The sequence below is a fragment of the Coffea eugenioides genome, chromosome 7 (genome assembly GCF_003713205.1).
Source record: "Coffea eugenioides isolate CCC68of chromosome 7, Ceug_1.0, whole genome shotgun sequence".
NCBI lineage: Eukaryota > Viridiplantae > Streptophyta > Magnoliopsida > Gentianales > Rubiaceae > Coffea > Coffea eugenioides.
In genome coordinates this window covers 6,258,325-6,281,260 of record NC_040041.1, presented here as the reverse complement: position 1 = coordinate 6,281,260, position 22,936 = coordinate 6,258,325, and the positions used below count along the sequence as shown (strand labels likewise).

At 36.0% G+C, this 22,936-nt stretch overlaps 3 protein-coding genes across 3 annotated transcripts; all 3 read right to left on the bottom strand.

The window, feature by feature from the left end:
• Positions 1–1,062: 1,062 nt before the first annotated feature.
• On the bottom strand, positions 1,063–5,753 carry LOC113777806 (eukaryotic translation initiation factor 3 subunit B-like). Its single transcript, XM_027323007.1, has 11 exons — positions 5,440–5,753; positions 5,043–5,277; positions 4,329–4,475; positions 4,094–4,222; positions 3,761–3,889; positions 3,598–3,681; positions 3,140–3,264; positions 2,812–3,010; positions 2,194–2,726; positions 1,864–1,972; positions 1,063–1,778 (listed from the first exon to the last, which is right to left on the bottom strand). Exons 1-11 carry the CDS (start codon positions 5,562–5,564, stop codon positions 1,446–1,448), a joined length of 2,148 nt encoding a protein of 715 aa, XP_027178808.1. The 5' UTR covers positions 5,565–5,753; the 3' UTR covers positions 1,063–1,445.
• Positions 5,754–8,308: 2,555 nt separating this feature from the next.
• Positions 8,309–14,874, bottom strand: LOC113776754 (putative pentatricopeptide repeat-containing protein At5g43820). Its single transcript, XM_027321817.1, has 4 exons — positions 14,784–14,874; positions 11,094–11,260; positions 9,143–10,978; positions 8,309–8,429 (listed from the first exon to the last, which is right to left on the bottom strand). Exons 1-3 carry the CDS (start codon positions 14,872–14,874, stop codon positions 9,449–9,451), a joined length of 1,788 nt encoding a protein of 595 aa, XP_027177618.1. The 3' UTR covers positions 8,309–8,429; positions 9,143–9,448.
• Positions 14,875–18,130: 3,256 nt separating this feature from the next.
• LOC113778724 (annexin D7-like) lies at positions 18,131–20,757 on the bottom strand. Its single transcript, XM_027324207.1, has 4 exons — positions 20,660–20,757; positions 20,266–20,414; positions 19,941–20,162; positions 18,131–18,699 (listed from the first exon to the last, which is right to left on the bottom strand). Exons 1-4 carry the CDS (start codon positions 20,727–20,729, stop codon positions 18,166–18,168), a joined length of 975 nt encoding a protein of 324 aa, XP_027180008.1. The 5' UTR covers positions 20,730–20,757; the 3' UTR covers positions 18,131–18,165.
• Between the last annotated feature and the right edge of the window lie 2,179 nt (positions 20,758–22,936).

Genomic DNA, 22,936 nt, shown 5'->3' with positions numbered 1-22,936 from the left:
CCCCCTCTCTATGGCTGTTTTTTTTTTTTTTTCTTTTCATTTTTTCCCAATTACGCTTAACGTGGTTTAAACCTTTGGAGCAACTCCAATGGCGTGTCATGGGAGGTACTCATTACACGTATCATCGTCAGAATGATGCGTGTAAATGTTGCTAAAAAAAAAAAGATATAGTGGGGCCTTTTTTTGCAACGGATAAATTTGGTATCACTATCACGTATGATATTTTCACATTTGGGGTATCACATATATTTGGTTAATAATTACATAATTATTTTTTAGAAAATAACAATATATTATTTTTGAGAGATAGAAAAAGATATATTGTCCAAACTTAGAAATTAATAATATTATTTTTTTAGAAAATAAAAAAAAAAACCAAAAGGTAAAAATTTAATGAAAATTAATAATTTATTTTTTAAAAATAACAGAATTATTTTTTAAAAAAATTACATTATTTATTTACGGAATATGAGTTGTGCATTATTAAAATAAATGTTTGATTTGATTGTAGAGCCATACTATTATCCCGTGTTTCCTTAGTAACATAAAGCCAATAGTCATATCATACAACGTCCACCTTGCAAAAGAATTTCTAGGCTGATTTTTGTCATATTTTGAATGCTCAACAACTATCCAAAAGCAGGTAAGTTGAACAGTACGCTAAGAGCTTGCCACTCTTCAATGAAGAATTGATTGCTTAAGTTTTACATTATAGGATAGACGGCATTTGGACTGCATTTTATAGCTGTTGATGTAAATTTTATTGAAAGGAAATCCAAAAGCAGTTTAGAATGGTGAAAGTCGATTATTTCGCAAAAGTGGTCTCGAAAGAATCAAATAATTCAAAATGTTGAAGTGATTTTTAGAATTAGTTTTAATGAAAATTAATTTTTTTAAAGTAAAATGAGATGTTTGACAAATAATTACTGGAGAAACCCAAAAAAGGAAAAAAATTAAAATACTGAATTAATAGTGAATCAAATGGTTCATGAAACCAGTCATTTGCTTGGGGAAAACTGATTCCATGATTACTAAGAGCAGCCAAACTGAACCAACCAAAGATCAAGTAACTACATCCTCATCTATAGGCATAACATTGACCAGCGTCAAAACGGAGAAGGGATCCAGATAAAATATAAACCATATTCATGCATCAACAGAACGTTCTTTTCCCAGTAAAGCCTAAAAGATAAGTTTGAAGAATAATACAAAATTTAGTTTAATACAACAAAATAATTAATAACTACCGCAAAACTGACTCAATATCCTGACTATTCCTGTCTGTCTTTGGGTTTAAAGGGGGATCTTATGGGGTCTGCTGGCCACAATTCTGGGAATGAATTAACTCCAGTTGCCTTCTCTCACAGTTCTGGGAGGACCTCTACAAGCAACTTTGAAATCTTCTAGTTCTGGGACCAAATTACGATAAATATTTGCACCAGCTGCTAGTCAAAAGAAATAACCTCCTCTTGAACATCTAGTAATTCCTCCACTTCTACGTCTTTGGCCTCGTATTCCTCCTCTTCATCACTGGCTTCCCCATCACGAAGCTTCTGTCTTTCTAATTTTTCCTCTTCTTGCAGCTGTTTCCACTCGCTGATCCACCTCTCCCACTCTTCCTTCACAATCTTTCGCTTCTCACGTTCCTGCTCACTCAACTGGAGGGAGACATCCTGATCCTCTGCTTCATACTTCTTGCTGTACTTCTTCAGGTTCTTGGATATCTCTTCTTCCTTCTCAGGGCTCAAAAGGGATGGAGGCCTTGGACGCCAAGAAAACTACGATATAACCAATGTAAGTTTCAAGTTTTCAAACACAAAAAAAGGAAAAAAAAATACTAAATGTGAAATTGTGTAGTTTTACCTGGAAAAAGTGATCCTTGAGAATACGATATAACAGTTTGCCATTGAATGACCATATGTTGAAACCATTTTCCATCTCATGAACTGAAGTTACTGACGTAGCAACATACCTGCATATGAAAATTTGATGCAATCAAAAAGAATTAAAACAAAACAAAATGTCAAGACTAAGCAACTATCAGTCTTTTAGACTCCAAGTACTACACAGATTCTACAATTAACTTGAGCAAAAACATTCAAGTTTTAGAACCAGGAAAGAGACTTCAGACACATTACAACAAGATGGAAGCTTTACTCCTAATCAACTCGATGTAAATAGATCGGTTATTACCTTCCCGTGGGATCCCATTCAATATCTGTTGCCATGAAATGCTCAGCTGTTGCCATGGTTTCAAGCTCATCAACATTGTAGAACTCCAATTGCCCATTGAAATTTTTCAACCCAGCCAGCACAATGAACCGACCAGCTGGTGACCAGTAAAGTGCATTTGCCTGCTTGCCCTTGATAGTTGTGAGTTTTGAAACCCGACCAGTATTATGAGCAGTCCGCATTGAGTAGAAACTTATGTCAGGCCTAGGGTTATCGCCATGAATAACTGCAAATCTATGGCCCTTTGGCTCCCAAGCAAATGCAATAATCTTATCATTCTTATTCTCAAGTTCCAATACTTCAATGGGAATATCTCTCTCTTTAATTCTGAAAAGCTCAAACCCAGTATACGTACTCTTCTTTGTTTTTGTGTACCGATCAACTTTCACAGCCAGGTAGTCACCATTGCTTTGCCAATACATTTTGCAGTCACTAACACTAAAAAGATTCTTCTGCCTCAATTCCTCCTTGCTTGGGATTTGCACAAGACTTACCTATTATTAGATTGTAAACTATTAGCCTTTAGAATAGAGGAAACAAAAAAGTCAGGTGTATACCACATGGAGCTTCTGTACTCACCCTTGCAGGCTGATTCCCTCCACCAAGTTCTGGAACAAATAGTGCAAGGATAGGATCGGTCGGTGACCAACTAAAGTCCATGACATTTTCAACCTTTATGGATTTCTTGTCAATAAGAGTAAATGTCTCAGTTTCATAAACAGAGATGACGTTCTTCCCTATTCGGGCAAAGTATTTGTCATCCTTCCCACCACCCCACCTGAAAAAAGATCCATCCACTTTTCCAAGTCAAAAATTTTCACAATTACATGCAATCATAGAAAAAATGAAACATGCCTCCCTGCACCAGGTCAACAAGGGCAATCAGTATACATAAGCAAAAGGTCACCTGAAAACAGGCCAAGAAACACCAGTAACGCCCCCAGTTCCTCCAATAGCAAATTCATCTACACTTCCCTTGAAATCTCGCATTACTTTTCCAGATCTCACATCAAAAATGTTGAGAACTACCCTCTGCAAAAATGAGTCTATATCAGGAAAAGTCCTACAGGGTTCTGAAAATGTGTTGCTACACCAGAATACACATTTCTGTTGGTGTAATGCTTCTACTGTCACTCTTGTTATTGCAATGCATCGCATAATAAGGTGAATTTGTAGATTAACCTTGATTTTTAAAATTTAAGGAGGAATTACTCAACGAATATGTTTCATGACTTCTATTAAGGGAGTGCAACAATTAATATCAAATAGCAAAAAGATAATCAGTAAGGAAGAAGATATAATAAAAGATCATAAGGAAAGTATGTAATGGGTTAAATAACAAATGAACTAGATAAAACACATTACATGAGTATCACGAGGATTGCTAGGTTCATGGCTGCTGTAAGTCACCAAAAACCCCTCACCAGGAGAAAAATCGATCAGTCTAACCTGCAATTGAGACATTAAAGTCAAGTGCTTGAAAGATTAGAACTTTAGCTTGCTAACATCATAGTTATTAAAATATGACCTGAGGGTGAGCATAGCGCGTTAAGCGATTGAAAGCAGAGGCACCACCCCAAACTACAGCACCTTGCCTGTGCAGTGTGGCTAAATAGGTACCCAGCGGGGACCACTGAACAAAACTCTCGGTCCAGAACTGAGAGAAAAAATAATGGGGTAAAAAAGGCATCAGAGAAACATAAAACATGGAAGTTCTAAAAAGGAAGGAGAAAAATGTATTCAGAAGGGTACAAGGACAATTCATCCAAGTAAAATCCAGTATAAGATGCATTAAACAACATAAATTCACGAGCAATGAACCAAATGAAACAGAAAGAACTACAAATTTCAAGTCACTCACAGGACGTTTGTAAACAGGATCAGGCTTCAACTGTCTAGCATCATTCCACAGCACCTCGGTGTCACTGCCAGCACGAATTACAAATTGATCTCTAGCTTTCTCATCAGTAAGCCAGTGTTGCAGATTTTCCTGAAACCAGTACACAACCCACTCAGATAAAAACTTACTGAACAGAACAATTCAGGCAGAAGAGAGAATCCTAAGATTAGCAGCACTTGAAAAGAAAGAAGCCAACCCCTGGTGAGTAAGGTTTAATTTCTGGAGGAGCCCACTCATCTGGAACTTTCATAAACTTTTCAATGTCATCAAACATGTTCACAGCAAATATATGAGATCTATCCAACTTGTATCCATTAGTCTTCTCTTTTGCAAGTTCAGCTTCCTTCAATGCCATCAAACAAGATCAGTTAGCCAGATGAAACTAATTATCAATTGCAACGAGACATTATGGCAACCTATTAGTTTATTTGCATATAGACACAACTCTTCCCCGCCCCAATGCCTCCCCTCCCCTGGCCCAAAAAAAAAAACACCTCCACCCCAAAAAAAAAGGAAAAACAGAAACAATAGGTCGTTATTTCTTTATACTGTATAATGCCATAACCCTCGCCTATGCACCAACCCTTGCTGTGTTTCTAAAAAAGCAATCACCGCATATCAATATCATCTAAAACAAATACACATTTGTCTGATCTTCAGCTAATACGCAGCTTTTGTATTTCAAGAAGCTAGCAGATACTACTTATTGAATCATCAAGATAAGCCATCATTCCAAACGTTAAAGCAATTTCATACATTTTCCCTCTCCAGGCTAATATCATATGCTTCTGGCCCGTTTTAATAAAGCTCATTTACATATTTTCTCCAATTATAAGCAAATTTTCTACACCCCATACGATAGCAAAGTCCACAAATTAATATCCAAAAAGATTTTTCTTTTTAACTCTACCTGAGGTGTATTATACTCTATAAAACAGTATCCCAGAGTTTTGCCAGTATGGTCAACTGGCATCCATAAACCGTCATCCTTAATCACCCCAATCTGGCTATAAATTTTGCGAATAACCCCTTCCAATTTTTCAAATTTCTCTTTAGGAACCACGGGCAAATTGTCCACCACAATTATGTTGCCGAACCCGGCCTCGAATTCCAACTCCTCTTCCTCCTTCAAATCCTCGTCATCACTGCAAAACAACAACTAATTCATTACCCAAAACCTCAACTACCAGGGCAAAAAAGTCATTGCTGGAATTAATTTGACCTAATCAGAAGGCGTATTTTTGCTCAAATATAAGCTTTTTTCTTTTCCTAAACCAACACAATAAAGTTGCACCATTTATACGAACCTGATGATGCCGAAGTCTTCGCCAGGAGGGAGGCGAATGGAATCCAAATCCACTTCAGAGAAGTCGATGCCGAGACGTAACGCGGAGGCTCTTATGTCCTCCATGGACATCACCTCAGTCGCCATGATTATACCGCTTTAGAATTTGGAGCTTGTCTGAGTGTAGTCAGACAAGCTGGGAGAATGCGCCACCGCCGAAGAAGGAGGAGAAGAAGAATGAGTGCTCCGGCCGATGAGAAGTTTCGGTGATGGAGATTGTTTGTGTTTTTAGGGTTTTTGATCTTCTGGAGAGTGAAATAATGAGAAAGGCGGGTCGGGTCGTTATTTCCAGTGTCCTATGCCTTTTTTCCTTATCAATAGCAACTAATGTTACGTGTTGAAATAAAACTCAGAATTGGGCCGATGGCCCATACAACTGAGGGCCAATAGGCTTACCCACTTGAATATCCATACCAACCCAACCCTACTTTTAACGCTCATCGTATGCTATGGCCTTCATCAACAATTTTGCAGACTGAACCATTCCTTTGATGGTGAAGCCCCAATTCATGCAGACCCAACAAAATGCCTTGCAATTGAACCGAGGCAAGTATGTTAAATTTAGTTTACGCCCCCATCAATTTCTTCTGTGATCTGTTTGCCAGTCTCGTTTGAATTACAATTTTTTAAAGTTTTTATAGAAAAAATTACTGTAGTTTGCAATTTTTTGAAGCTTTTATAAAAAAGCATATCATGGCGATTTGATGTATCTGTGATAAAAAAATGATTGAAAAATATGCTCACAAAAAACGTAAAAATTTTTTGATAGAAAATTTCGATCCAAAAAACACCAGTTGAGGACTCTTAAAATTTTCAGAAATATGATAAATTGCCTAAAACAGATTCTGAGAATGCAATTTTTTACTGAAAACTTAAAAAGTGTTTTCATAATTGCAATGCTAACGATATAAGAATTCTACAAGTCCTTCATTCTATCATAATATGATGGGATAATTTCAGAAACCTCCCCTGAGGTTTCTGACAATTTCAGACAGCTCTCCTCACGTTTTGAAAATTACACATACCTCCTCTAAAACATAGGTTTGGGTTTTACGTTGATGATGGAAGATCAAAAATGCATATGAATGCCCAAAATTGCCCCCATCTAATTTTCAAAATATGAATAGTCATTAAAATTTTTTAAAAATCAAGAATACACTTGTATACTACAAAATTATGAGTTTTATTACTTAGCCAATATCCTGATATTTTCCATCCCATGGTTTTCTACATCCATCCAAATTTTCAAACTCTTATCACTTCTTCTTTTTCTGAAAAAAAAAACTCTTTATTTTAGATGCCAAAATCCACCATCATAATTCTTACCTATATAATCTTTACCTCTCTATAGGTTTCTTCCATATATTGCCTACCAAACCGTCAGTCATAAAACTCACAATCCTTGCATTTTTCCCACTCAAACAGCCAAGCCCCTCAATTACCAAAATTCTTCCTTTTTTGAGTGATAAAATGTTACAATTTAATGGCCATGGGTGGATCAGTTTGGTCACAATATGTGGCCTGGTCAAAAAGAATTGTTTTCCTTTTTTTGTTATCTTTTTTATCAATGGCTTGTCCTTGAAAAAATTATGAAGGTTATTATAATCATTGTTTATCATCAACAGAGGTAAGTGTAGTATTAAAAACCTCAAGGGAGTTCAATGAAATTGTTACAAACCTCAGGGGAGGTCTCTTAAATTATCCCTAATATGATTTTAGTCCTACTGGCAAGTCCAAGCCACATGCATCAAAAGATAATTTTTTTTACCATATTATCAAAATCCTGCTAAACATTTTCTGTGTAACCTTCTTGAATACTCCTAAGATTAATCCAATATGGTTTGACCAGGCATAAACTCCAATGAAACTAAAGCAGAAAGTGAAATTTATCATTTGCAGAAGAAAAACGTCTCTTTTATTTTCTTATTTTTGTTTGTCTCCCAAGGGGAGTACACGTCCATAGAAAACTAGCTCATGAGCTAATGAATTGTCTTCAAATAGAATACTGCATCATGCCATCGATCGATTAAAAAGGGCCAAATTTAGAGAAAAAGGGTTGACATCACTTTTCTGGTTTGTAGATACTGCAAGGAAGTATAATGAATAATTGAGATGAGACCCCAGGAAAAGAAAAACCAAAAAAAGCTCAAAGAAAACAGGAAGAAGAATTATTGCTATATTATCTTTTACCTTGAAAAGATGTTGCAAACAGGAACTGTACAGGACGATTTATCGATGTTACTGCAACATACTATGAACCTATGAATCAGCCTCCATGGCATCAATAACTACAGCAGAAAACAGCAACTACCAGATGCTTGATAATCCAGTCTATTTTCATCAACCAACCTTACAGAGTTATGTAAAGAAGACTTATATTTGATCATCAAAATAGTACGATTATGCCATGACATTATACATCCCACCTCCAAGCATACACATTAAATTCTTCAGAGACCATCTGCTTCAGCAGGTTTTGCCAAAAAATCATCACCCTGCTTCGCCTTCTCAGATTGACTAAATTTCCTAGTCACCATGCATTCATATTTCACTTAAAGAACTCATTTCGCCATTTGGGTTTTGAAGTGCCTTCATCTTGCCCAGATCTCGACAAGGCATTGAACTCTTTCAACATTTGCAGTTACATCTCTAACTTGATGACCAGATTCCCTTGCTATCTGGACAAAATCATTTGTTAGTCTCATTGAATACATCCAACTCTGCCTCACAGGATTAGAATGAACATGGACTAATAAATCTCCATATGGTTCAACAAATAAGTTAAAACAGTGAAGATCAGACTAATTCCAAGAGCAAAATAACAACTTGCCTGTGGCAGTCATTCAAATGCATGCATGATTTGTCACATAATGTATAATCTTTGCCTGGATTTACTTTTCATGGACTTTTCATCAGAACTCTGCACTACATCCCAGAAGCATTGAGCAAAACCTACAAACAATCAAGCCAGTGAAGATAGCTACTGAGAATAGAGAAAATGTCAATTTTGATATTCGTGTTACATTAGCATAATGTGCCTTTTCTCCATTTTGCTTAGATCTGGTTTTAGGGCCAGTAGAATGAGAATCCCATTGCAACATGTATATCAGTGCAAATAATTTAGCAACGATACAAAAGATTACCTAGTAAATTTCTCTGCCTTTGATTATAAACAGGCAAACACGCAGGTCATCAATATTATGCAATTTTTTATCAAATACCAATAAGACACATCTCAAAAGTAACAAAAATTTAGAAAAGGATCCGTCTCCTGAAGTTTGTGCAATTTAATTACCTATCCATGTTAGCAGTCCTAGACAGCATCTCTAAAATAAACACTAAACTACCAAATGATTATTAGAGATTTGATTCTCAAGGTAATGTTACTATTTCTTGCAGAATGAAATTCTCACTGCTTCAATGGAGCTTACAAAAATAAAATGGTGTAATTACAGATCTATGAGCTAAAAAAATAGTAACAAATATATGCAGCAGCCCAAGTTCAGGTATGCTTCAGGTTTGCACAATGCTAAAGACAAGTGAAAAACCAAATACAAAATTTGCACGTGGCCGTGCGCATAAACAAATATATACACAAAACATATCATTGTGTATCATCATATGTATTAATAACAGAAAGAGAGAGAGAAGAGATTTGTAGGTACCAGTTGCTATCTGAAAGATTCAGTAATAGCCTGCCAATCATCAATTTCTTCTTCAACAAATTCAACAGTTCAGCAAGCAAAACATGAGAGCTGTATATTGACCTTGAGAGATGACGTACAGCTGCGAGTGAGACTTGGAGTATATTTGAGTCCACTTCTCAAGCCCCAGAACAACCCTTAAGAAGAATCAATGACAAACTATTATCGAGCTTTCCACTGAAAAGTGTCTCATTCTTATCCTTCATAGTATGATATCTGAAGAAGAATTCCCAGCAACTGCAATCACAAGCTAATGGACAGGAACATCTAGAAATGCCATCCTTTAGCACGCCAACATATCCGTGCTTTTTCATTTCCACGAGCTACTTTTATCTTCAAAAACAGCTTGTAGGCCACCTCTGTTTTATTTAAACCTAAGAGTTTGTTGTTCAATTTACTGCAAATAAGTCTGCTGGGGCAAAATCCTCTATGCAAAGACTCCTCCATGACTGCAACAGCATTTTCAAGCTGCCCTATGTTGCAAAATGCATTAATGATACACTCGTAAGCTTGCATATCAGAAGAATGACCACTTTCTTGCATATCATTCCAAATACTCATCAGGGTATTACACTTGCCAAATTTAGAAAGTCGCACAAGCAAAAGCTTATAGCAACTTAATGATATTCTACATCCAACTTTCCTTGCCTTTTTATAAATCATAAGAGCAGCATGAGGAGGGCCATAGCCACACAAGGGCTCGATAAAAGAAGTAACAGTACCCATTGAAGGAATGATCCCACGGCCCAACATTTCATCAAACAATTCAATTGCATCTGCTACTCTCCGAGCTTTTAAACAAGCAGATATTAATCTGACATAAGTATCCAAGTTAGGCTCATAATCACCTCTCAACATCATCTCGTAATATTTAAATCCCTCATCCAAATTATCAGTAACTACAAAGTTAGATATCATTGCATTATAAACCTCAACATTAAGAACGCAACCCCCCTCCTCCAACTCCCTAAAAATCTTTACAGCACCATCAATTTGACCAGCTCTCCCTAAGCCTTCAAGAATGTAACTGTAAGTCAAGCTATCCGGATTCAATCCATCTTCCACCATTGCCTCCAAGCTCCTCTCAACTTCACTAACTATGCCAAATCTCGACCACCCACTGATCACCGAATTATAGGTCACACTATTAAAGCGAATCTTCCCTCTCATCTTATTGACTAATGAACTTGCAGTTCCTACATGTGATCGTCGAATTAAACATTTCAGAAGAACGTTAAACGTCTCAGTATCGCATTTTAATCCAAAATCTTCTAAATCATCAAGCATTTTGACGGCTTTAGAAACCCGCCGAGCCCGGATAAAACTATCCATAACTATAAAAAGGGTATCGCAGTTGGGATTTGTTCCTCTTTTTCTCATATCAAACAACATATCCACCACAAACTCAAAACATTTTCTCCTACCTAATGCTTTAATAATCACATGATAACTATCCACATCTCTAGTCATTCTTGGTTGTTCCACTGCCCAATTGAAAAACATAACCATGGCTTCGCCCCCTAAATTGCCTCTATTCACTACTTTATCAAGTATATCAGGGGTAATTTCAATCCCAACATTAGTTAATGCCGTTTCAATTGCATTTTTACCAAGAATTTTCTGGAGAAAAATCCCACGAAATTTATCTTCGGGAGGCAAAAATCCATCAACTGCCCGGGTTTCTATTCCCTTATCAGAGGAGGAATTTGGTTTTCGAATTACAGGGCTGTGACGGATTGGCAGGATGTCTGAGAGTTGATTCAGTATATGGGCTTCGTCGATATGAGGATGTTTTTGCTGCGATTGATTCTCTGGGTCGTTAGTACACTTAAAGGGAGAATCGAGGGTTGAAAAAAGAGTTAGAGAGAGCGGAGACGATGTAGTGAAGACAGGTAGAGATTGATGAGTGTACCTGCGGGTGAGGGAGCTGAATCTCGTGAGAAGCATTGACGGCGTGGAGGTGGAGGAGGAGGAGGAGGAGGGGTAGGGGCGGTGTTGATTCTGCCCGACCCGGGCTTAGTTTTGTGGTGCTTCGACTTTGGAATCTTGGCAAAATGGATTGCACATTTAGATTGATTTCTGTGTAAGGGACAAAAAAAAAAAATCCCGGATAAAATATGACGAATAAATTAGATATGGTACAAAAGTAAAGGTGATAATCTTCTCCCACTTCCTTGGGGATGCGGCTGGACCATTCATCTCATCCCTCATCTCTCACTCACGAAAGTGATAATCTTTATCTATCTCTACAACAATTATGCAGTAAGAAAAAACTAGACATGGTTCCATTAGGATGGAGGATGGACCTGAACAATATGAAGGAAAAAAATATAAGTGAGAGATTCCATTTCAAGATTAAGGATGATAATGGAGAATTTACATTAAATTGGACCGACCCCATTATTTTTGCTTGTTCATTACGCCGGGGGGGTGTGTGAATTGGAAAAGGAGATAAAAATTTTACATTTTATAATTGAATATTGTTAGTTGGTTTATGGTGATTTTATTATCTATTTTGTGTTATAGTGAAGGAAAAAATACAAAACATGTTTCCTATGTCTTTAGGAATATTTTCTTCATGTTATCTAGGAGGTGGCAGAACTAGAGATTTGAAATATCAATCCAAACTTTGTAAAAATTTTATTAGTGTTAATTTCAAGAACTTATAAATCATAAGTGGTTAACTTGTGTACATTTTTTAACCATAGAAGATAAATTAAACACTTACTAAACCACACGAGAAGTTTTTGTATTTAACCCGTTTATTTGTAGGGGAAATATTGATATTTTGCTTGTCAATATTAGATGTGACGATTTCCATCACTATTTCGAAAACTTACAATCTATGAAGGGTTAAATTATAGATTTTTAAATTATAAAAAAGTAGATGAGGAGAGATAATAATTTACTTCCATTTGTTCCCTTTTATTATCCTTGATATAAATATTAGAGCAGCAATTAAGAGTAGAATAAACTTTAATATTGTGGCAAATCATAACAAGTTCTAATATTAATAGGCACTCTTCTTATAATTCGCCAATATCATTTAATATAAATAATCGATATTATTGATTATAATAGGAAGGTGACAATTAGGATTCGAAAACGAAAGAAATCCCAATTTGCTTCCAATGTCCATTTGATTTGCTTCTAGTATGTTCGATAATAATAATAGTATCAAAAGTTGCTTGCCTTTTATTGCTATAGAATTAAAAAATAAGGTCACAATCATAAATGGTAGTTTTGTTAATTATCATCCTAATTTTTTTCCAAATTCTTTTTTTTTTTGTGCAAATTTTAGTTAATCAATTAAGGATTTCTAGAAGGGTAATAACATCAATTTACTATCCATGATAGAGAAATTTTGTCTTGTCAATATGACAAGGGAGATAAGAGAGAATTTTGAAACTGCATGGATGCTAATTGATATGCAATTAACTTGTTAGCGACAAATCACTTTTCATGTGGCAAATGCGGCTAGTAGATCAAAGAACTAAAGCAAATCCGTTGCTGAATCAATTGCTTATGTATGCTGTTTTGCCATTACATGCTCTCCCAGTCCCAATTGTTTTTTTTTTTTTTTTTTTTGGTTACTTTTCAAGAATTCAACCCTTTGAGAATGGTTGCACAACCTTCCAATTGTTTACGAATTAGACAAAATCAAGCTAATTTCTTGCTTCTTAAAAATTATAGGACGAGAGTTGATGTAACTGAATCAATTTTAAAAGTCATGATGATGCAAGTGTCAGTGAAAATGGATGTAATTTTCCTATAACTAGAGCTCTCGCGCCCTTATTTAGTAGAGGTGCAATTAGATGAAACCAGACGTGATGGGCGGGGGGGCAGTATGAAAATTTCCCTTCTTCATAGCCATCTACATTAATTAGCAAATGCTGCAATTTGAGATGGGAAAATGACCTATTTCATCCCTTACATTTCACAAAAATATTCTTTTCGTCCCTCACTTTTAAAATGAAGCAATTTCGTCCCTGACATTTAAAAATTAAAGCTATTACATCCTTGAACCCAATTTTCAATCTGAATCAAACCACCTATCAACCTGATTACAAATTTTGGAGGTATAATTGGTAGATCATTTGGTTAACTCAACTTGAATATAACTCAACTTGAATTCCTACATTGTCATTGTATACACTGATAGTTTTATGTACCTACCATATCGTTTCAGTTTAAATTTAAACACCAAATTTTGTATTTATGATACACATTTAGACTCGCAAGCGAATATACTAACGGTGCATGAAAAGATTTACCCAAAAGAAAAACCCGACTATTCCAAAACAAATAATGGCCTTTATGTTATAATATTTATTTTTTTGATTTGATAAATGTCATGTGAATATGATGAAATTGACCGAGTGACCTATCAATTCTATCTCCGAAATTTATTATTGGATTATTGGATGGTTTGATTCAGATAGAAAATTAGGTTCAGGGATGTAATAGCTTTAATTTTTAAATGTCAGGGATGAAATTGCTTCATTTTAAAAGTGAGGGACGAAAAGAATATTTTTATGAAATGTGAGGGATGAAACATGTCATTTTCCCATTTGAGATTCTCCAAAGGTGTCATATATGGCAGAGACGTTCAACCCGAAAGAAGAAAGGAAAGTAAAGGAAATCATGAAAAATTCAAGAAAGAAGAAAACGAGCTGGGTTGAGGAGGAGAGAATATCATCATGCTTCTTCTGGAACAAGCTAGCTCAGGGGACTGCGTATTGGGCTTTTCATGTGGCAGGTGGAAATCGATTCTGGAGTCTCCCAGAATGAGAGGAGATACACTCGACTCGAGAGTTTCATGGACGAACAAGAATGTATCGAGACTGGTAATTAAGTTGATATCTATCTTAGTTATAGAATGCGCACGTACTGCGGTTCAGTGTCGAACATGGTTCGAAGTCTCGGCCCCTACCGATACGATACCGTGACGAAACGATACCGAAGTACTTGACTCGCCGAGAAATCGGTCGAGTCGTCACCGCGACGGATTGACTCGGCCGAGTCACACCAAGTTATCCCGAGTCAAGACGAGAAATCAGCCGAGTCACACCGTGACGGATTGACTTGGCCGCTTGCTTTTGCTATTTTTTAATTATTTTTATTTAGCATACTTTTTTATATTATTAACAATTTTTAGAATATTAAATACTTTAAAATTTGCGTCTCACCGAGACCGCGACCGATATGTCGAGACCGATGTGGAACGTTCCGGGCCGCGACTGTGACTTTGAACCATGGACTGTCGAACTCAAGGGCATGCATAGACTTCTGGGTGTGAAAACATTTCAGCGTGTCAGAGCTCAGGGAATTTTGCTAATGATTTTAGCCAAGACAAGTTCTTCTGTGTGGCACGTCATGGTGGAATGTTTTTAAGGGCCAGATTAAGGACAGGAAAGTTGCCATCGAAACAACATTATTGGATTTCTGGGTGCCTCGCCTATACTTGCTGCAAGAGCTTATTATCTCATTACTCAAGTTATTATCACGAATATTCATGATAGGATGACATTGCTTTGCTTAGAGATCCCTTGATAAAAGCTCACCCGAACTTTGCAAAATTGATGAGTGGATGCCAATGAACCTTTGCATCTTCCATCTTCGGATATGCATCCCATCTCGACGAAAGAGACCTCATAGCTGAAAGTAAACGGCTGAGCTTCCTTCACAGGCATGCTTACTTTGTCCGGTTCGCATTGAATTGGCGAAGGGTACTTTAGAGTACGTGGTTAGATTCTTGAGCAGCTTAGGATCGTGCTGAACGCTGCAGGGTACGACTTCAAAATCAGGAGAATCTGTGGTTAGATTCTTGTCATTGGTGGTGATCAATTCAGCCCCGTCTCCAGCCCGAGTCACACCAGCCACGTTATTCTTCTCGTACTTGTGAATCAAAACAGTGAACTTGAGATGGTTAAACACCTAATAATCACCCTGCACCTTAGTACCAACGGGATATCCAGTTGCCATCTTCTGCCTCAAATTAACCATCAGTTGCCAAGAGCCATAAAATATGTAGTGTAGAATCCTCGATAATGCTTATGCATCCTACGTTGGAGAATAAAAGTAAATTTTCAGTCTTGATCATATGTGAACTTTTAATCTTTTAATTGTTTTGCTCTCCTTTCTTGGTCTGGATCTCCTTTTTGAGACCTAAATGTCTAAAATGATCAAATAGGCGTAGGTCTAGAATTTGTGATTCTGGCGAGACCTTCCTCATTCACTTAAATGACAATTGAAGACCCGGTGGCTAACTGGCAACCAGGTCCTCCAAGTCCATGCAATAGTTAATGGGTAATGTGATGCTTTGTGTCCATCCCATAAGTAAAATTTCGTCTTGAGGCGGAGCCAGAAAAAAGTCTCGGTGGAGCAACACTAAAATTTTTCTCAGTGGAGCAACACTAAAATTTTTTACCTACTCTTTTTTTAGTTTTTTAAACAAAAAAATATTCACCAAGAAGTTGAAATGAAAAGTCTTTTTTTAACTTATTTCAAATGGAATTTTATGACCTGCATATCCTTTTATAATATTAGTTCATGAACCAATTTAGAGAACCACGTAATTTTTTCACTTCATTCATAAGAAAACTCTGAAGGCACACTTGAAATTATACTAAAATTCTATCCGCACTATAGGAATTTAAGGAGGGCAGTGGAGCTTGTGCCCCCGTTGCCCCCACCTTAAATCTGCCACTGATTCGGTTGATTGTATTTCCATAGCTAGCTTCAACAGAACCTGTTTTTCTTCTAACATGCAGCAGCAGGTTGAGACGTGATGCTTGCTATCCAGAACATTCGCTTGTCCAAGAAAATGAGACTGAAAGTAAAAACATGCCCTTTTATGGGGTACTTGCAATTGAAAAATTAAATGGCTGTCTACTTCAACAATTTTCTTGATAACTCCAATGGTAGAATTTCCGTCTTTGACATACTATGAAGTCTCAGCTAGGTTGCCTGGATTATATGCTTAACCACTGCTTTCTTGTGCGTGTATTCTTAAAATTACAACGTTCAAGCAGGGTTCTGATCTTTCAATTCACTCTGCTTGGGTTGTTGTCTAAAGACCTTTGCCAAGAGCAACCAAGTAACCTGAGCCAAGTAGATTCACCACAGGAAAGAGATTGAGTTACTTGTAAACTGTGGATCTGGACATGATGTTACTACGACCTTTGAAACATGAAGAACAGCCGTAGAGAGAGACTATTCCTTCTTCTCAAGATTTACAATACAGAATTTCAGTAGCCCTCTTCAGTTTGAAAACACGCTACTCTTATTTCACATGCATGAAAACCAAACCGGAGTTTAGAAAGCTAAATCTTATATCGCATTCAAGAAACCACAAGAAGAGAGAGAGGTCTCCATCATGTCTCATTTTTTTCAAAATCACACCTACTCATGCACCATTCCTGTTCCCGGATAAGTTTGTGCACTAATCTAGGTTTGACATGATGACTGAATGAAGCACAAGGCTACAATAAATTTTCCTCTGCGTAACTTGAAGATGCTGTTTAAAATGCTGCTAAAGATCAAAGCAACTACAAGATCATGGGTTGAAAATTTTCACGTGTTAGTTTTCCAATTTCGCTCTCAAAAGTCTTTAACAAATCAAATTTTAGGTTCATTCTTTTGCGGGTTAAAAACATAAAAGCCCCCTGTGGTATAACTATTACACATAAAAACTTCTTGTGGTTTCAAATCATACCTATCGGTACCCCATGATTTGAAAGAAAGTGCATTTTCGACAGAAATCGTTAAAGGAAACGGAGCTCAGTGAAAAGACATAAATGCCGTAACAATATAAGTGAAAAATTGGTGAAGGAATTAGTCAGTTTAGGGGTCATCCTGGTTGCCGTTTTCACCTCCTCAGGGCGGACTGGGATCCCTCTGGCTATGATGGGTTCGTAGAAATTGCTGGCAGAGGGTTTTGCCCATTGGCTTCTATGAAAGGGAAAATCCATTGTTTGATAGCTTTTCAAAATTCCCAAAAGGAAAAAAAAATTGCTGCCGAAAGTTGAAGATGCATGGTTTTTTCTGAGATTAAAAAAAAAAAGATAAGTACTATACTTGGAGATTTTTATCTGTAATATGGATTGGGGCAGCTGTGGGTTTATTTTATACTGCTACAAGTCACCATAGGCAGGAATTGGAGGAGGATGGGGGGCCTGGGAGGAGAGGGAATAGGAGAAGATTTGAAATTCCAGAAGTTTCATTCAGAGACACTCCTCCTCGTTTGTGCCTCTGGTAATTTCTAGATCAATGTGGAGTTTTCTCAATTTCTTATAAATGTGGTGGCTGCACCTGCACTGCACGTGCGCTATTGCAACATATTTTACCTCCGCGGAGGTCCTTCAAGTTTCAGATCAGCTTCTCTTTAAGCTTTGTAAATTTTACATGTTTCACTTTAAGTCCAAATGGTTAAAGGTTTTACCTTTTGAAACTTGCACTTAAAGGAGGCACGAGCCTGCAGATTTTCCTCCTCGATCTTAAGGAGGCACGAGAGCTTGAGCAATTCTTCGGTCAAAGAAGCTGGGCTGCTGCAAAATGCCGAAGAAGCTGATTGGCTTGAAGTTTTAATAAGTTGTCAACGACACAAGAGGTATATCAGCTCAAACTTTGAATTAAAAAACCATTTTTCGAAGCAACCACGCTCCTTTTCAGTGCGTGACTGATAACCACGTTTCCTTTAACTATTCCCATTGAAAATGCACTTTTTTTCAAATCATGGGGTATCGATAGGTATGATTTGAAATCACAAGCAATTTTTATGTGTAATAGCTATATCACATGGAACTTTTATGTTTTTAACCCGAGAAAATTGGATGGAAACAGATTTCAGTTTTATTACAACTCTGATACACTACTATTGGTTTCACAATCCCCACAAAACCCACCTACAGAAACAACCCTAAAAAAACATAAGAAAAAGAAAGAAAGAAAGAAAGAGGAAATAATACCAAGTGGAGAGTTGGTCAAGTATACTTTAGCAAGGCCAGAAGAAATTCTGCCATCAATACATTACTACTATTTCTTTGGCTTCCAGAATCCTTGAACTCCCTTTTAACGAGATTTCCTAGAGACCACCCAGTTTTAGCTGCAAAAACATTGTTTATTTCTTTGATATCATCATCCAATCTCGTGACTACTATTCTAGCCATGACCTCTTTAGTATCACCCCTCTGCATTGCTCCTCTTAGTTGCCTGGAGAAAAACTTTGCAGGAGATTGAATTCCCCTGACCACAAACCTGAGGTCTTTGCCAAAATTTCCACACTTGTTGGACTTGAGAAATTTGGAAAATTCATGGCCGTAGAGTTCTTTGTAAGAAAGTAATATGGCTTTGATTTGATCTGTATTTCTACTGCTGAAAGTGGACATGATGGTCTTCCAGTCAACCGAACTTCCACTCTCCACAGCTTCGTAAAGTGTCTTGGCATCACACATGGCCATGCTGATATCAACTCTGCTTGCACTTTTGTTGCTTGATTTTAGTACTGCCAGAAGAATCTGAAATACTCCAAAAAAAAAAAAAAAGAAAGCGGGTAGTTAGTATTCATGAATTTTTATTCTGCAGGCAAGCATATATTGAAGTTTAAAATTTTGTTTGGATTGGGTTTTATTTTCCCAAATTTATTTGCTTACATCATCATTACAATTTCCAATACACCTTTTTACCTTCCCAATTACCTTTTTATCTCACATACATCACATCACAAAAAGTGCTACAGTAAAAATATCTCTAATAATTCACAATCCAAACAGACATGATTAATTGCAAAAAATGCTACTAACTCTATTTCCACCATATTGGAGCAATTAGAGGAGCATAACACTAATTTTACATTATGACTTAAAATTGACGAGCGAACATTTAGCCAGTGGTAATAGGTTTGACACATATCTAAATTGGTTTCTTTAGATTGGATTTGGTAATAATTATGTGAGCAGTCAATTTTGACTTTAAGATTCAAGCACGTGAACTTTTTTGGGCAAAATTAAGGCAAAAAATGTACTCCTTCTATCACAATATTAGAATTTTTTTTTTGACATCTAACTTTTTATGAAAACATTTTATAATCATCATATCTGGATAAGGTGACTCTGATGAGTTTACACGTATCTTTTGAATTCAAAATTTTTCTCGTTAAATATGTATTTAGATTTTAAAAAGCTACTTTTTTAAATCGTAAAATTAGAAAGTATATTTTAAATTTGAAATAACGAATCTTATTTTGAAACATCAATAAAATGACAACATAACATTTATAATGAGATAGAGGGTATATTTAGAGATTAAAAAAGGTCCGTTCTGAATTTGTGAAGGATTAAGATACATTATTATTTTGCACGTGAGGGATCAGAATTTGACATTAGTAAAATGTGAGGGACGATTGGTGTTGTTGTCCCTTAGTAATAATTGGTTTGAGATATAGAAATTGCAAATTTTTTACTTCACATGGGAGCGATGAGCAGATTTTACACAAATGGGTTTTTTTTACCGTGTTTTATTCTTTTTTTAACATTCCATGACAAATTCCCTAATTTAATTTTTTTTAAAAAAAATTTGGCCGGATAATTGCTGTGCATAATTCTTGTGTTAGTGTGTACATTTGTTACGACGTTCATATCTACCAATGTTGTAAATATTTCTATAATTTTGTCATGCAATTGGAAGGATAAATTGTTGACTAACCAGGTCCTCTCCAACCTAAATCTAGCAGCACTTTTAATAACCTAATGCATAATACCTCTTTGAAGTTGCCAGAAATTTTCTGGGAAACATCTTGCTCAATGTTGGAACCATAACGGTTGCAGTAGGCTTGCTTGATTGAAGAAAGTTGGCTAGAAGATCGAGTGCACAGTAACTCAATCAGAACATTGAGGTTCACCTTATTCCCTCCAAACAATGAATCCCTCGTCAGCTCTGCATCACGCTCTTGTGGCTCATTTATGCGAAGATAAACCATATTCTGCAATTTATAAATAGACAAAAAAAAGATCGAAGAATAAAACATGGCACATACAATATCATTAGCTACCATATTATTAATTTGTACTAGGAAAGATTCTTACAGCAAAAGGATCGTTTCTTCGAACGTTAGATAAAGCATGAAGAATATCTTGGTTATAGACAGCTGAATACGTTTGCCGAATAAGTTCCATTTCTTGCATGGTTCGACTTGTGAGGATCTCCACGAGCTTTCGTTTAAGTGCACAATTGCCTGCAAAGTACGAAACCTTCTTAGTTACATTTTTCTGTTTTTCAATGAAATGAATCCAAGATGAAGCTAGCTATGTCTAGTTAAGGTCTTCCTGCAAGTTAATGTCCGAACGATTGTTCCTCTACAATTGTTAGAGCAATCCCACCATAGATTAGTGGTCTAGAGGGAGTTGACTTGTGTCTTTTACTTTAAAATGTATTAAAAAAAAAGGAGAAAAAAATGGCCAAAGAATGAGACATATATACCAGTGAAAAAAGCATTTAGGCATTCACAGTCCACTTGATACTTCCTACAGCCTTGAAATGAACTTGCCATGATCTAAGAGATTTTTTTGAAGACTAGTAGTGTATTTTCCAAATGTGCTGTTCTCCATTTTGGGAGACCACAATTTATAAGGTGAAGCAAAGGTGGAGATTGACCCTTTGACGTCCCAATCAATTTGTCACAATCCAAGGAATAATATTTACTTTAGTAAAGAAGCCAGTAACCAAAAAAGTGGGAATAATATGATGAAAACTATGAGTAGGTGAAAGAATAAATAATAAAACATATGCTAGAAGCCTCAAAGTTTCAACGGTACGTAGTTTTGTGTATGTTGCTGTTTTTCCACCCACTTTTGCTTTTGATAAATTCCCAGCTGACCTTTTTTGTTTGATGTCAATGGCAAGAATATTTGGCTCTAAGTGCTCAAACACCCACCCATAAAAGGAAAGAATTCAAGGGGGGAAAAAAAATATTGACGACTCTCCTTGATGTCAATCAGCTTTAAGTTTAAGGAACAATAGCCGATCAATGTGACTGCTGTCAAAGTAGTTGCCATCAGGCATTAGATGCTTAATGCTGTTCTGAATTGCCAAGACATTTCTTCCAACCAATGAAAAAAGAAAAGAAAGAAAAATCTGATATTCATGAAGTGCCAGGAAATTTTGGCTGGCCAAGATAATCTCTGTGGCAATTCGAATTTCACAATCAACGTTTTGGCATGTAGATTGGAAGGGGAAGTGTATTGCTGGTTTCTTGTCGTGGAGAAGATCAGCCATTAGACATGGGGTGACTTTCGAGTTGGCCTTCCAAAGTGTTCGAGTCTCAATTAAGCCTTTGAAACTGGAAATCTCGTTTCAGATAAGCCATTCCATCAATTCACGTTTGGCCAATAATTTTAACCAAACTTTAGTAGTAAAGCAAAACTCTAGCAATAATTCAGGGACTTTGAAGAAATTAACCTTCGTCTAGAATGAGCTAAACTATATTCTGATTTGAACTTAAATCCACCAAATTTATACTGGAAGAGATCTGTTCTATCTTTCTTTCTTTTTTTTTAAACTAATTTACATGAGAGATTAATAGTTTCAAGTCCCTAAATAATTGGTAGGATTTGAATTTATCACTGGACCAAACTGTGAATGGATGAAAAGAGCTCATTTGGAATTAAATTTCCAGTTTGGAGTGCTCGATCGGAACTAGTTCATTTTTAAGGGTTGGATCCACACTTTTTTGTCTACTTTAGAGCCCCAAATCAAGACTTATCCCAAGAAATATTGTGGAATAAGATACTACTCGAGACAAGTTTGAAACTCCACGTGTGGAAAAAGGACTTGAGAGTCAAATTAGAAACTGCACAGTTACCTAGTTAATGTTGAGTTTTTTGTCAAAATAGCACTCTATCTAAAAAATATTTCCAATATGATTCACTTTCAAATTTTATTTCCATAATGATGTTATTTTTTCCACCTAATTACCCTGATTGCCATGTAGGATAACAAGAAAGGAAAGCTGTAATCTCGTCTATAGTTTCCAACATGAACTAAAAATTTGAACTTTTTTATTATAAAAACACAAGAAGATTGCGTAACTTTGATAATTTCCTTATAATTATTTAAAATAAATTCTACCATTATTGATCTTGCTATTATTGGTCTCTGCACTTTTTTAAAAATGTATCAAATCTATTTCATATATTTTTTCAAAAATAAATTTGAAAAATACAAAAATTGCAACGAAAATTGTAAGTAACAACAAGAAAAAGTTACAAAAATTTCAAAGTTATCAGATTTGTTTATGTTATGCTTCCTACTCCTTGAAAAGAACTTTTACAAAAAGTAATCATACTGAAATTTTCAAGTCTACCAAATTACTATAGAAGCAATCAAGTAGTATAAAAAGGCAAATGGCATCCTACTACTAGAAAAAGTCATGTTGTAAGGAAAAAAATGACAAAAATAAGATTTTTTAAATTAAATTTTAAAAATGCAATAAAGTTCTCAACATCCATATCTTATGCAAAGAACTAAAAAACAAGATATTCTGAACTGAAAAAACTATCATGGTATAATTACAATAAATTTGCAATCAATAAATGTGTCTCATAATCATTGCCAATTGCAAGCAATTTTGAAATATTTGAACCCACACTCTTGAAACTTCCTTAAGTGTTAGCAAATAGGAAATGAATACAAGAATGTCATTAGGCAATCCACTAATCCTATGTTCAGGCACTTCAATAATGCTAAATTCGAGCACTT